Source organism: Macrotis lagotis, chromosome X, assembly GCF_037893015.1.
Source record: "Macrotis lagotis isolate mMagLag1 chromosome X, bilby.v1.9.chrom.fasta, whole genome shotgun sequence".
Classification (NCBI taxonomy): Eukaryota; Metazoa; Chordata; class Mammalia; order Peramelemorphia; family Peramelidae; genus Macrotis; species Macrotis lagotis.
In genome coordinates, this window is record NC_133666.1 from 64,413,514 (window position 1) to 64,428,515 (window position 15,002).

General features: G+C 38.3%; 1 protein-coding gene across 4 annotated transcripts in view; it reads left to right on the top strand.

Annotated features, from left to right (window-relative positions):
- DIAPH2 (diaphanous related formin 2) overlaps positions 1 to 15,002 on the top strand; it is an 857,560-nt gene that overhangs the window by 386,142 nt on the left and 456,416 nt on the right. For all 4 annotated transcript variants that reach the window (XM_074205516.1, XM_074205517.1, XM_074205518.1 and 1 more), the window contains one exon: positions 1,648 to 1,887. In XM_074205516.1, the coding sequence (XP_074061617.1) occupies positions 1,648 to 1,887 (240 nt within the window). The remainder of the gene's footprint in view (positions 1 to 1,647; positions 1,888 to 15,002) is intronic.

Sequence of the window (15,002 nt, forward strand, 5' to 3'; positions counted from 1 at the left end):
ATAAATTGGTAGATCATAATTGGCATACACTATTTGTTTCGAAGATGCTAAGTGATTATCTGGACATACAGGTCTTGAAGGTATATTGCTTTTATTTCTTTGAAAGAATCCAAAAAATAATAGGTTAATTGTATAGAATTCCTACTACATCAGTGAGGTGGACTATTGGAAAATGGACTGGAATTTCCTACATAGAAGGGAATAGAAAAGAAATGGCATCAAAATTTGAAATCCTTTGACAGAAAAATTTACACATAAAATGATGGCCTGTGAATTCTTGTCCAAAATCTACGATATACTCAGGCACTTACGAGTTGTATGATCCTGGGTAATGTTCTTAAACTCTCTCTACTTCAGTTTCTTCATCTGTAAAGTGGAACTAATAATAGAATCTAACTCACAGGGTTATTGTGAAGATAAAGTTTCACAATACACTTATACACATGCATGCAAACGCATATATGAGGACATCCATATATGTACATAGATACGCACATGAATACATATAGATGTGTGTGTTTCTATGCAATATATAAAGATCTCTAGAAATGATAGTAACTATTATTATTCTTTTAGTGATCGAATCTCCTTTTTCAACTTCATGGCAATGATATTTTTTAAGTACAAACTAGTCTAGCACCATGATTAAGACAAGGAATGTCTATGAATACCTCCATGATTAGAAATCCGGATCCTTATTTTTTCTTTCTTCCTTCTGTTTGTTTAAAATGTACTTCTCTGCTAGCCTAGTCAGTCATTGCTAGACTAAAAATTGTTATGTGTAGGTCAGGTTTTTTTAATTCATGGATTATGAAAGATTAAGAAAGCATTCATAATTGTGGCAACGGTTCCAAAGGGAATGTCTAATGTGCATGCACTCAGGCTCTGAAACAAGTAATTAAAACCAGGATGAACTGCTTTGGACAAAACCAATATAAGGATCTTTGAAATGTGGACTTGAAAGTAAGTTCCTGTGATTTTACCATCACACATTTAGTATCCACATCCTGCCAAGCATTGGAAATTCTTTAAAGAGAACACGAATATTTTATATATGTGTGTGTGTGTCTGTCTGTCTTATGAATAGAATTCTAAGAAGCACTTCATATTTTTGAAAAATGTATTAATTGCTCAATCACAGCCAGTCTGAGTATTTTCTGTAGCATACCAATAGGTAATTTCTTAGGAAATCAGGCCTCACCAAGTATTTGCCACTGTGTCTTTTGTTTCTTTCCTTTTGGCCTGCTCATCCCTCTCAATATTCTACAAGATATTTCTCTAAATCATCTTAAGGAAGGTCCTTGAAAGTATATGCATTAGAGGGAGACCATTTACTACTGTAGTCAGAGTACATAAAGGCACCTGTAGCCTCTTTTGAGTGATTCTCCAATGAACACGATTGCTTTCGTTATACTGGGTTGTCCAAGGTGGATAGCGCACTGTTTTCAGAGAAACTTCTGGTACACCCTCCCGACTGAATATCTAAGGGAAAACATAAGGGTAAAAAGACCCTTGTAGGAGGTACAGCTTATGGAGTTGTTATAATCCAGAGCTCTGCATGAGCTTCTTTCTTGCCAGAGGGACCTCTAAAGGAAACTTTCTTTTTTATAACTGTTCATTCTTACAGAGAATCCCTTTGTCTTGCAGATGAGCTCAGTGAAAATGTTAAGACCTCGTCTCCATAGCATCCTTTTCAAGCTCACTTTTGAAGAACTTGTAAACAACATCAAACCGGGCATCATGGCAGTAACGCTTGCCTGTGAAGAAATGAAAAAAAGTGAAAGCTTTAATCGACTTTTAGAGTTGGTACTCCTGGTTGGCAACTACATGAACTCAGGTTCCCGAAATGCCCAATCACTGGGTTTCAACATCAACTTTCTTTGTAAGGTAGGTTGAAATTTAATCACAGTTTTAGAGAAGCTCTCACTTTGTGCTGCTGTGGCTATTTGTATTACTGATTTAAATTGTTTAAAAAAAAAAAGACACAGAGAAAATACCGAAGGAGAGACTGAGTTCGGAAAACAAGCAGAAAGTTCTTTTGTGTTCTTTCCACACTCTGACCCCCATAGCCTCCAATTCAGGTACCCTAGTATTTTTCTTTCTCAGAGTACAATTTTAAATGTGATTTAGAAACCTGAAAATCTAGCCTTCACATGAGTCATAATGAATATGAATCACTCTTTAAGCTCTCATTTTATTCTGACTAAGACAAAATAAAAGATTATTAAATAAATGGAAAATGGATGAGATGAGGTTATTGAATACTTAAGCTTTTGTATGCCCAGACATGCATGCAAATTAGGTGTGACTTAACCAACTTTTACCATGTACAGAGGCTGCACTGGAATATGGGAACTGGCCATGTAACCTTTATGTTCCTTAGCAAATCCCACAGCTCTTTTCTTTATCGTTGAATTAAAAATGACCCCTCTTGCCACCCCTAGATAAAAAGTAATGCTTTGACAAGTATTAATAGTTTTTCAGTGATGTGGTTTTGTTACCCTTTTCAACATTTGCTAGTTCCAGGAATCTCTTGCATTAATTGAAAGTTTGAAATCTGCAGTGATTTTTATGACCTGGTGATTGCTCTGATATTGTTATGTTTTAAGGACCAAAATTTGTAGATATTATGGGGAAGAGAATGTGTATTCCTCAGATGGTCCTATGTACCTTTTCCAAGATGAGATGTAGCTCCTATAGAGAGGGCTAACTAGACACACTGCAGGCATCAGATTGGAAAGCAGCTTGAGAAGAAGCACAGATCTGAAAAGAAGCAGGACACATAACAATCCCCTATTGTGGGTGGGTTTGGCTTTGGCTTTTTCCCTTCTCTCACATCTGAAAATGTAGAATGTTAGTTTTGAGTTACTGTATTTGAGGAATTCTAAAACATGTAAGAAAGGGCAAATGAATCGATCATTTGTATGATAAATGAAGGCATATATTATCCATAGACCTTGGGATTTATTGTTTTTGTCATGAACTTGTCATATCTGTGTAAAGAGTTCAAATGAACTGACACAGATCATCAGCTGTTCTACAATCAATACCCTTCAGTTGAGACTGAGAGCTGAAGTGGTTTGTCAGTCACTAGCCACTCCCTCTGAATTGGAGGAGCAGGAATTTAGGTCTTTCTGACTTCTCAGTCAAGGTGGCCATTGATGAAAGCACACATACACTGGAGTTGAGGTCAAAGGTCCTGAGCTCTTATCTCACTGGTTGGCCATGGACAGGTCTCCTAACCATTTTAGTGCCTTGTCACTAACATCATCCTTTGTAGTTTGTACTTTGTCACCCTAGGTATCTCCTGAGATGGTTTTAAGGAAAGCATCTTGCAAATGACAGGAGCCTAGGGAAGTGTCCTAATCCTAGCAGCCAACTAATCCCAAAATCACTTCCTGAAGATCTCCAAGGAGGAGAACTTGCCCACACCTCCCTTGGGTAGCTCAAATTGTTAGGACATCAAATCTAAACTATCTTCTTTCCACCTTCCATCCATTGCTTCTGATTCCTTTCAAAGGGACCAAATTTTGTACCCTTTCCACATGAGAACTTCACATACTTGAAGACATCAATCTTGTCACCCTTGGATCTAGTTTCCTTCAGCCTAAACATGGCCAATTCCTTCAACTGATCCTAAATACACTCTAGATTTTATCAGTGTTCTTTAATGTCTGTGCTTAAAACTGGACACAGATGAGATCTGATCAGGTATGGTCCTCTCCCTATTCTTAGAAACTGTGCCCCTTTAAATGCAGTACAGGATCAGATGTGCTCTTTTGACTATCTTATTAACTCATAACTGACTTTGCAATCCACTAAAACCTCCCATTCTTTTCCAGAACTTCTGTCTAGACATGCCTCTTACATCTTGTACTTATGAAGTTCAGTTTTTTACCAAAGTGCAAGACTTTCCATTTGTCCCTATTGAATTGTGTCATATTTGATTCAGCCCAGTGATTTTGGCTACCGTTTGATTGCTTTGGGGTTCTTGCTCCATCATTCACATCGTATCTCCCTCAGCATGGTATTCTCTGTTAATTTGAGGAGGCTTTAAATAGAGCCATGCCCAGATCCCTGGGACTCTCCACTAAAGATTCATTGCCTCATTAACACAGTGAGACTTAACAAGATTTGTTAAGTAGGCTTCTTTGAGCCTGGCCATCCAAGTTCTGATTCCATTGGGAATTGTATTAGCAGTGAACCCTGAAGCACTCCAAATAAGGTTTTTTTTAGGTTTTGCAAGGCAAAAGGGGTTAAGTGACTTGCCCAAGGCCACACAGCTAGGTCATTATTAAGTGTCTGAGACCGGATTTGAACCCAGGTACTCCTGAATCCAGGGCCGGTGCTTTATCTACTGCGCCACCTAGCCACCCCTCAAATAGATTTTTTTTAATGGATCTTAAGTTGTTGGTTAACAAATAATTTAAGATTTTACTACAAGATGTCTACCAAAGGATTCTTTGGTTTTTTTTTTAACTGACAAGTTCTACCACTGGAAAAATTGGAGAACAGGTCTACTCTCTCTTTTTCCGTCTTTCCGACAAGATGGTATGAAATACTTTAGAAAAAGCTTTGTGAAAATGTGGGTAAACTTTCTCCCCAGAATTCCCTTCCTCTACTCATTTGTAATCCTCTCACAAAAAGAAATTGTAGTTAAGTCTCACCTGGTATATACTCTTGATGAAGCCATGTACCTTCTTTGTAATCACTGCTTCTGATTGAATATGTTCATCTACAGTCTCTTCAATAATTCCTTCTTGAATTTTCCCCAGATTCAAAGGCACACTCACTGGCTTATAGTTTATAATGTGTTCTCTTTCCTTTTTTTGGAAGTTGGAACATCATTTGCCCTTCTTCCATCCCATGGTAGCCCTCCTGTTTTCTTTGATCTCTACAGTATCATTGACAATTTCTCAGCAATTCCATCTCTGGTCCTTTCGGGGCCTGAAGATGGAGTTCACCAGGGTCAGGTGATGTGAATCTGATAGAGGCTGTGGAGCAACTCTCTCTTAGTCACTTTGTTTCTGTCAACCTCCAGTGAAAAGATCACTCTCCTAGGTCAAGAATCAGAGGAGGAGCCATCTCCTTCTTAGGTCTTTTGTATCTTATCTTTCTTTTCTTTCTATCTCACCCCAGGGCAAAAACCCTACCCTTCCTTGAATGTTGCTTTTCCTGCAAATATCACTACCAAATCCTAAACCTGAGCAAGCTTTATTTTTGTTATCCCTAGCTTCCCTCACAGCCTTAGCTCATTCTGAGTGTTAGCATTCCTGACAGTCTTTCAGAGTACTCTGCCTTGCTCTTATATTCATCTTCTCTTACTTAGCTTTGCTTCCATCTTCTGCACATTTCTTTTTTAAATCTAATTTGGCTTGTGAGCTTCTTATGCCTCGACATCAGTCTCTTCAGACAAATCTCATTTTTCCTCCTCATTGGAATTGTTTCCTTTATGTCTTCAGAATTTCATTCTGGAGCCTTTCGGATCCCTCCTGGCTGACATCCCCCTGGAGCATTTCAGTCAATGGTATCAACCTATGTTTTCTGTGACCCTTTTGGAATTCCCTCCTTTGAGGTCATGTTCAGTCTTGCAAAGGGGTTTGATAATTGAATTTTTTTTTTCTTTTAGGGACAGACCTATGAGTTAGATGAGGAGATTCACTTTATACATGTAAATCTACAACTGTTGGGCATCTCATAGTTGAAAACTTCACAACTATGAGAGCCCCCCTCCCCCATATGTGGAATGGGCTCCCTTAAAAGGTGCTATCTGCCCCTTTCACACAAATTTTCAAGCAGAGGCTGGAGGACTTTTAGATAGGTATGATTTAGTGGGAATTCTCTTTGTGTTTGAATTGGGCTAGATGACTGCTCAAATCCCTTCGAAGTCTTCTTTTATAATCCTGTGACTCTCTTCTACAAGGTTGAGCCCAGGAGAGTTGCTCAGGGTACTGAAGAGGGATGTGACTTGGCAGTGTGGGTCTGAGGAAGGCAGTGAACCTAGGAAGGCCTTTTCTTAGTCAGAATATTCCAATTTCCCAAGCAGCATGAGCCACTGGAAATGGCACCTTACAGAGGAACTGTTTCAGAACCCATGTCTGAAAATGAACACCTGTGTGATCTTAGGCAAGTTGTTGAACATCTAAGTTGGTATTGTTTCTTAGTAAAATGAGCAGCTTGAAGGAAATTGTGTTAAAGGACACTTTCAGCTCCAACTCTGTTATCTAGAGAGCATTCTGATTTTGTGTTTAGTTAATACTATTTTAAAAATGAAAAGCATGAAACTATATTGAAACTTAATTTTGTCCACATCTGTAATTTTTATTTTTTTAGAAAAAATGCCAGAGGCAGCTAGGTGGCACAGTGGATAGAGTGCCAGTCCTGGAGTCAGGAGGACCTGAGTTCAAATTTGGCCTCAGACACTTAATCATTGTCTAGCTATGTGACCTTGGGCAAACCACTTAACCCTATAGCCTTGCAAAAATAAAAAAAAAATTGCCATTTGTTTATATAGCACCTTCATTTCCAAATACCTTCTTTCCCCTGGGCTATCTCTTATACAAAGAATAAGGGAGAGAGAGGGAAAGAAGGGAGGATGAGTTAGATAAGGAGAGAGAGAGAGAGAGAGAGAAAGCAGCTCAGGTTTTTTTTTTGATATATTGATCAGTTCTATTGAATTTTTTTTTCATCTTCCCCTTTGGGGGAAAAAAATCTTTTGCTAAAGGATATCTTTCTCAGAGAAGAAAAGGAAAGGAAGACAGCAGAGACATGTAGGTAATGTAAAAACAAAAGATACCAATTAAAAAAAAATAATTCGAGAGAATGAGAGGTGGCAGGCCATCATATTTGCAAGTATCAGTTGAATCTGTCAATACAGGCTTTGTGTTCTGTGCTCCAAGACATGTTTCCACTTTGAAAATGAAGGGAGAGCTAGGTCTTCTTCCCACAGTTTCAAGACAAAGGTTGATCATTATAATACCAGCTATTGGGGGTTTTATTGTTGTTGTTTACTACGTGTGGTAGCTATTGAATATTGTCTTCCTTGTTCAGTTTATTTTATGTTGCTTCAGTTCAGACTCTTAGAATGACCCTCTGAAGCTTACTCTTCTCTGTTTTCTTTGAGTTTGTCATCTCTTCCCCAAAGTCATGTTCCATTCCATTAAGATGCCACATTGGAGGGGAAACAGTATCCTTATATGTTTCCATAGCTAGTTTTCCTTTAATTAGATGTACGTTGAAGAGTGGTACATTATCCCAAAGCATTTTATCTCTTTATTGTCACATGCTTATGTTCACTCTATCTGTGGACATAAATGGGTTTCTTTGAAATGAGACGGAGTAAGTTCTCTATACATTGAAACACAAAAGAGCATTAATCTTACTGGAGAATTTTCTACTTCCAGTCTCTGTTTAGGAAATTGCCTTCTTCCTGTCATCTACCTGTCAAATAAAAGTTCTTCCATCCAGCGCTGATCTGACATGTAGCACCAGAGGTATGCTCAAAGGATTCGGCACAAAGATTTTTGCCATCTTCAAAGAAAATAAAAAATAATCTACCGGGAAATAGTATCTTATAATGATAGCTGGTTTTTAAAAGAGAAAGACGTAAAGATTTTGAAACCCTCTCTTCCTCCCTTCTTTACTATCTTCCCATGCCCACTTTGAGGTGCACATGCACGCATGCACACACATGTAAATGCACACACATGTAAATGCACACACATGTGCACACTCACACACATGCACATGTGCACACGCACACTCTTATCTGTTGATTTTTTTCATCCTTTAGATTCTGCCTTCTAGGGAGCTACTTGTTATTAGGAAAAGAAATCCAGTCTGCATGTCTGCTTTTTCCAAACAGAGGATAGCAAAAACGAAATCCAGGCAGTTGTTTCATTGTCACTCTGTCAGATGGCAGGCATGTTAACTGGACTCCATAAAGAGCACACCATTATGTAAATGATTCAGAACTGAATTAGCCAGATACTAAAGCATGATTAGCTGGGGTTGCTAAAAACTTGAAGTGAAAGTTTCAGAGAATAATTGGCTACTGTTCTTTCTCAACTGTTTCTTCAGAAAGGGGGAAAACTGTCCCTTCTAACCCACTGATTATGCTAAAAATAAATGACACCATTTTTCCCACCTAAATGGTTCTAATGCTAATTTCCATTTTCAGTGATGTTACAAACACGATTTGCTGCTTTCAGCAAGAATCCATAGACTGTTGGAGTGTACATTTAATTGTGAAGGACCCAATGCATACCCTCGTGAGCCTGTCAGATGTATGGCAAAGTTTGGTCAAGTCCCTGGATCATATTGGATGTTTGCTTCCAGGTGATTGCAAGCTCCTCAAGGGCAAGAATAGTTGAATTTTTCACCTAGTGCACTACCTGATACAGGAAATGCTTAATAGATTGAAATGAATTAGAAACTTCCCGTTGAGTCAGCTTGGTGTGGTACAGGGTGTAGAACTCTAGACTGGAAGTTACAAGGACTTGAGTTCAAATCCCGCCCTAAGACACTCACTGTGGGTCCCTGGCAAAGGTGGTCATCCAGTTGGCTCCTGAGAGCCAGTATTATGTTTGCAGTGAACTTAGACCTTGAAAATGTGCAGATGTTATGAACTGAGGTTTAATTTATTGTTTTGTTGCTTGTCAGGCTTAAGAAAGTGATGAAGAAAATTTTTAAAAAGCAACTTCAACTTAAAAGCATATGGTGCTTTGAAGAGCCAATTGCCAAAAATGTCCCTTGTTCCTCCCCCTGGACAAACCACTTCACCTTTCTCAATTTCAGTTTCCCCATATGGGAAATATAGATAATAATAGCATTTCCTTCTGAGGGTTGTTTTGATATTTAAATGTAATAATGTGTAAAGTCTCTTGTGAAACCTTACCATACCATATGAATCCTAGCTATTAGTATTAATAACTATTATTAGAAGCACTTAGGTGCTACAGTGCTGGACCTGGAGTTAGGAAGATCTCAAATGGGGCCTCAGATACTTCTTATCTATATGACCTTTGACAAGTCTCTTAACCTGTGTATGCCTCAATTTCCTCATCTTTAAAGTATGGATAATAATAGCATTTCCCTCTTGGGCTTGTTGTGAGAGTCAAGCAAAATAATATTGATCAAGCGCTTAGCCATGGACTATATTAATGTTAACTATTGCTATTACTTGCTGTTTTCTGTATATGGCACATCTGTCTTTTCTGGCCCCCAGCTCTGGGTCTTTGTGGAATTGTTCTCCTTTTCACCTCTTGAGCTCCAAGCTCTTTTGGAGTTTGTGTCAAGTGCTCTATTTCAGGGTGCCTCTCCTGACTACCCCCAATTGGCATTTCTAGGCCCTCTTCACCCCCTGCCCCACTATTTCTGGATATTTACTTTGCATCTCTTTGGCCTTTGTTTACTCATTTCTGATATGTGAGCATGTCTCTGGGAGAATGGAAGGTTTTTGAGTCCAAGGAATTTCTCATTTTTGCCTTGGTTTCCCCAGAATCTAGCCCACTAGTTGGCACATAATAGGCAATTAATGTAATGTTATTGATTCATCAAGAATAGTTGAAGACTTGGGAGTGGAGAAGTCATTGCCACAGGTTTTGCTGTCTACCACAATTTGGATAGCTTGTCATTCTGGTAAAATAAGTCTAGAAATGGAGACTAGAGCTGAGGTGTCACTGGTTCAGGGATCTCTCAAATGAAGAAGTGCCTGCCTGTAGCAGTCTGCTGCTTTTCTGCAATTTCTGTTTGAAAGGAGTTGCCTCAGTTACCTAGAGAGGAAGTTGGTTGCCTAGGTCACCCAGCCAATAAATGCTGGTAGTGTGACATTCTCATGGCTTCCCTGGGTCCAAAGCCTGCTCACTGTCCATTGTGCCATTTTGAAGGGAGGGTAAAAATATTTACTTCCCCAATTCAAAAACACATTTTCTATTATGTTTTAACAGGACTGTGAACGTTTTTAACTTTTTTTCAGACCTTTGGAGCCAATTTTGCTCAAAAATTCAGATATAATTAAAATAGAAACATGTCTGCTATTAGAGCGTCTTTCATCATTATGATATTTTTCCGTTTTGATGACTTCAGTATTAGCCATAGTCAATCTTGTGGTAGCCAATTATTACTGGAAGATTCTTTCAATGAGTTTAAATACCTTTCAGACTTGGTGGTTGGTGAAACTCAAGTTTTCTAATTGCCATTGTCTTACATTGGCATTATTTCCAGGATTCTGCTGCAGAGAACTTCTTTCCCCATGATTTTGCTTCTCTTTTTCCAACTCCACCCTCCTTAACACTTCGAGCATAGTTGTGTTTGAGGAAAGTGCCTATCTTCCTTGACTGTATTAGAAAAAGAGATGTATGACTTTGACTTGTGGAGACAGAGACAATGTGATAATTAAAAAAAGTAAATTTTATCAAACCAAGGTTCACAGACTCTTATAATCTTAGAGATGGAAGGAAGCTCAGAGACCATTCAGTCCCCTCTTGACCTGAATAAGAATCCTCTTAGAATATGACTGACATGTGTCTCCCAGAACTGGCTTAATGCACCTCTGAGAGGAGAGACCTCACCATGGCCTTGGTCCTTCTGCATTTGGATAGCTTTGCTTCTTAGCCAGCTCTTCCTTTTACATCAAGCCCAAATCTGCTTCTTTTCCCCTTCTATCATTGCTCTTCATTCTGCCTACTGCAGCCATGTAGACACAGGTAATTACCTTTCAAATACTTGAAGACAGTGATCATATATTCGTGTCTTTTCTTTCAAAGCTAAACGTCACCAAATCCTTTGGTCCTCAGGTTGAACTGAGCAACTGATGTTGTCTTCATTCTTGTCTCCATTCTCTGTATCCTGTTCTTTAATTTTATTGTCTACTTTATTTTAGTCCCTTTCATGATGCTATTTGATGCTTACTACATGTCAGTGAGGGACCATGGCAGGAATTATTATTGTCAATTTACAGTTGAGAAAAGTGAAGACTCAAATTAAATTTCTGCCCCATTGTCACAAGTCTAGGAAGTTCTCAGCTGTAAACTCATCACATCTGAAGTTTTGTGTCCTATCATCCATTTCACTCTCTTAAGAGCAGTCAGTACCAATGCCAGGAAAAGATGGGTTGGCACTTATTTGAGTCACACTGTTTTAACAAAAGGAAATGTCATATATTGTGTCCCATAATTACATGTAGGTCCTTCTCTTCATAATTCCTGACCACCAGACACAAACACCCAGTAATTAAGGGTTAGCCTGAGCTACACACTTCTGTACCTTTGAAAGAACAAAACATTGCAGGGTGACTTAAAGCTAGAATGTCCGTCTTCATGTTGAGAGGGTTGGCTTTGTTCATATTATTTGATTCTTGACCTTTCAGTTCATTGTATTTTATTGTATTGCACTTAATAGGTTCTCATTATCATTGTGGACCACTGCATAATTTTCTGGACTGTAACAGGAATGTGTCACCTTTGTGGTGCTGCACCGCTGGGAGAATTTTCAATTTAGTTTTGGAGAGAGGGAGGGGAAGAGGGAAGACTTAGAGAATCTCTTAGGGATTTAGTTTGATGTGGCTTTTAGTCTATAAACTTCCCTAACAAATAATCTTTAAACAGATTCTTGTATTGTTGACTGAATTATACACAGAACATCAAAGCATGTGTAATACATATGGTCTGTTTAATCAAAATTTTCAATCAGATACTTATTTGTCTTTCATGTCTAATTCTATAACACATGTATGACCATTTGCAAATGGTCAGATGATGAGCTTTGAGAGAGATCTCTGAAGCTCTTTAATCTAACCCATACAGAAAAAGAGACCCTACTGTGTGGTCTTTGATGACTGGCCATCTGTTATCTGCTGATCTACCTGACCAGCTTAGGCCCTTTGAGGATGACTCTGATCATTTTGATGTTGCGGCTGACATGAAGCTGCAATTGAATTCTATGTGACTTCCCCTCATGCCTTCTGCACTTTCCCTCGGAGACCCAAGACAGCATGTTGAATCCTTCTTTCACATAACAACCCTTCAAATACTTGAAGAAACCTATCATGCTCTCCCTGAGTCTTCGCTAAACTAAATGTGGCCAGTTCTTTTAACTGATCCTCATTTGACAAGACCCCCTAAAACCTTTCCCTATTCTGGGTGCCCTCTTCTGGACACTCTTCAACTTATCAATGAATGCCCTTCTTAAACTGTGGCTGAAGAACTTTATGCCAGTATTCTGTGCTGGAGTTTGCATTATCTCATTTGATTCTTAGATCAGCCTGGGAGTTCTGGGGAGGTAATTGCATATGTGTTAACCTTCTTTAACACATGAAGTAACTACAACTTTGAGCTTAAATGACTTCCCGTGATGACACAATAGGGAGGTATCAGTGTCAGAGATGAACTTTCATCCCTCATCTCTCCTGGTTCTAAGCTTCCTTCTACTTTGTCATGCTTCCTTTGATGTTCTATGTCAATTTAATAGAAGGTGTTTTTGAGGTATTGTTTGGAAGAGATTTGGCCTGTATTCCTGGCCCTGCTTATTTTTTCTTTTATTGCTTTTGTTGGAAGGTGTGTATTTGCAACCCCTTGCCCTGGAATCCACAACATATTTTGTCATTCTCACAGCTTGTATTTTTACCTTTTCTGTCCTTTTGAGCTTTTTTCCTTCCTCTTCTTCAATATCAACATTTGAAAAGTTGGTGATCACCTACTCTACTAGTTCATACATCTAGTGGAGTCATCCCTACTTGAATTTATGGTCACCTTTATTGACTTGAAGGCCATACGACTTTATTATTATTATAGCTTTCCAAGATACTGGCTTTTACCCATTTTGCCTCAACTCACATTTAGAGAAAAATGTTTGAAGGTGAAAGATAGATGTAGCATATATTATTTTTTCTTTCTTCTTCATGGGAAAGGAGCCAAGTATTTCCAGGAAAAAACTTGATGGTTTTTTGGAAGGTCAGATGTTGGTCAAGTGTTATAATGGTTCAGTGTCACAGATAAACAGCAAGAGTTTTGGCAATATTTGGAAAATGTTGTTTTAAGTAGCTCCTTTGTTCCCATTATTCATTCTTTTCCTCACCACCAGTGCCCCATCCCCCACCCCCCAAGAAAATCATCTGAATGTCCCATTAGATTTTTTAATGACTGTCTTATAAACATCCTGAATTTTACTTTCTTGGGAACAGATTAGTCAGCTAATATTTTAAATGTAACCCTTGTTTGTTTTCCCAGAACTTGATTACATCTGTTTAGATATCATCACATTTACAACACTATAGTTAAGTCGGTTTGAAGACTTCATTATAACCCCCAGTTTTCAGTTTATTAAATTCTCTCCAGAGCAGTAGTCTCTAAATGTAATTTGTCTGATCTCAAATTGATTAGTATTCCTTGTCAATACAGCTGGGGACACTGATCATACCTTCCAGATACATTCCATATTCTTTCCACTTACACTTTGGGATCAAATATTGGCCTTGCCCCTCTTTCCCAGTTTGGATACCTATTTTTCTCCTCTTGTTGGAAATGAACCTGTGACTAGCACCGATATCCATCACAATCTGTGTGTTAGCCTGCTTATGTGTGGGTGTAATATTGGCACAAGTTTTAGTTTGGAATATGTAAAGCTACCTCTACATCTGCCTCACATGTGGCTCAGTAAGATTGCTTAGGGGAATATGTGAATGCCTAGTATTCAAAGTAGCCTAGCTTTATTGGGCTTGGCCACTCTGGTCTTTTTCAGTGATCACACTATAGTATATACAGTATGTTGGTATCATTTAGCCCCATTTTTGATTTGGAGATGACAGAAAAAAATTAGGGAATATTGTCAAACAAGAGTGGCCATGTTTTCCAAATTCACACATAGGGTGATGTTTTGAAATTGATTTTTCGAGAGAAACAGGGTTGATTTAGCAGCTGTTACAAAGCCCCTATATGAATTGATGGACATAAGCTATTTCCAGAATACCAAGTAAGCATTCTTAAACTGAATTATAGCTTTATGACACTAATTATTAGCAACTCAGTGTAATACTTAATCATGTAGTTGAATTGTGGACATCAGTTTTTTGGTTTTGGTAATTGACCAAAGTATAGATTTCCTTTAACCTTTAATATCTCTGAATTTTACATGGGCACATAAACTGAGGGAGACGTAGATATTATTAATGAGAGAGAGGTATAGCTAACTTTTCAGACTTGGCTTTAAAAAATAAGAATTCATGGGTGTGATCATCATCTAGCTAGGATCTGTTCCTTTGCTTTTACAGATTTAGAAACTCAATTATATACATTTTAACTGGGGTTATTAAGTTTCAAATACCCAATTTATGTTAATCAAACTCCTAGAAAATTGATTTATCAACCTTTATGCCAACTTGTTAATGTTCCAGAGAATGTGTATATCCCTTTCTAGAGATCAGGATGTTTATGTCTACTATCTTAGGCCCCTTATCCTAGTTTCAAGATACCTTAAAGTGAATTATTCAGCAGATTGTTTTGTAAGCAGGAAGTCATAGTAATGTGGTACAGAGTGAGTTGGATGGTCTTGAGTGATATTTCTTCCAGTCTATGGCACCTTCTGGCAGCTTTTGGATAGTTTGTTGAAATAGTGGCATCTTTCCAGTAGCCAACAAAAAGAAAGTGCCTCCCTGTTGGATAGTATTGGGAAAATGTTAACTTTTGTGTTCTTTAACTTTCTCATTTCCATATCACCCGGACCTAAAGCGTCCCATAGGATGTCGTGCTGGAATATGTTCTACTAGACTGAATCTATTGCAACTTATTTTGAATTGTTAAAATCCTAGGCATGGATTCTGAAGAGGATTGGTGAAGGTATCTTTATGTCCTTGGTGATTGGTGGGGGGGGGGGGAGGATGTCCCTTCATTTTATTAGTAATTCATTTATGAACCATTTCTCCAAGATGGGGTACTTCTGCAGAAAGGAGGTTTTATTTATTCAATATTGTTGTTTCAGTGTGTCACAACTGAATAATCCCTACTGGT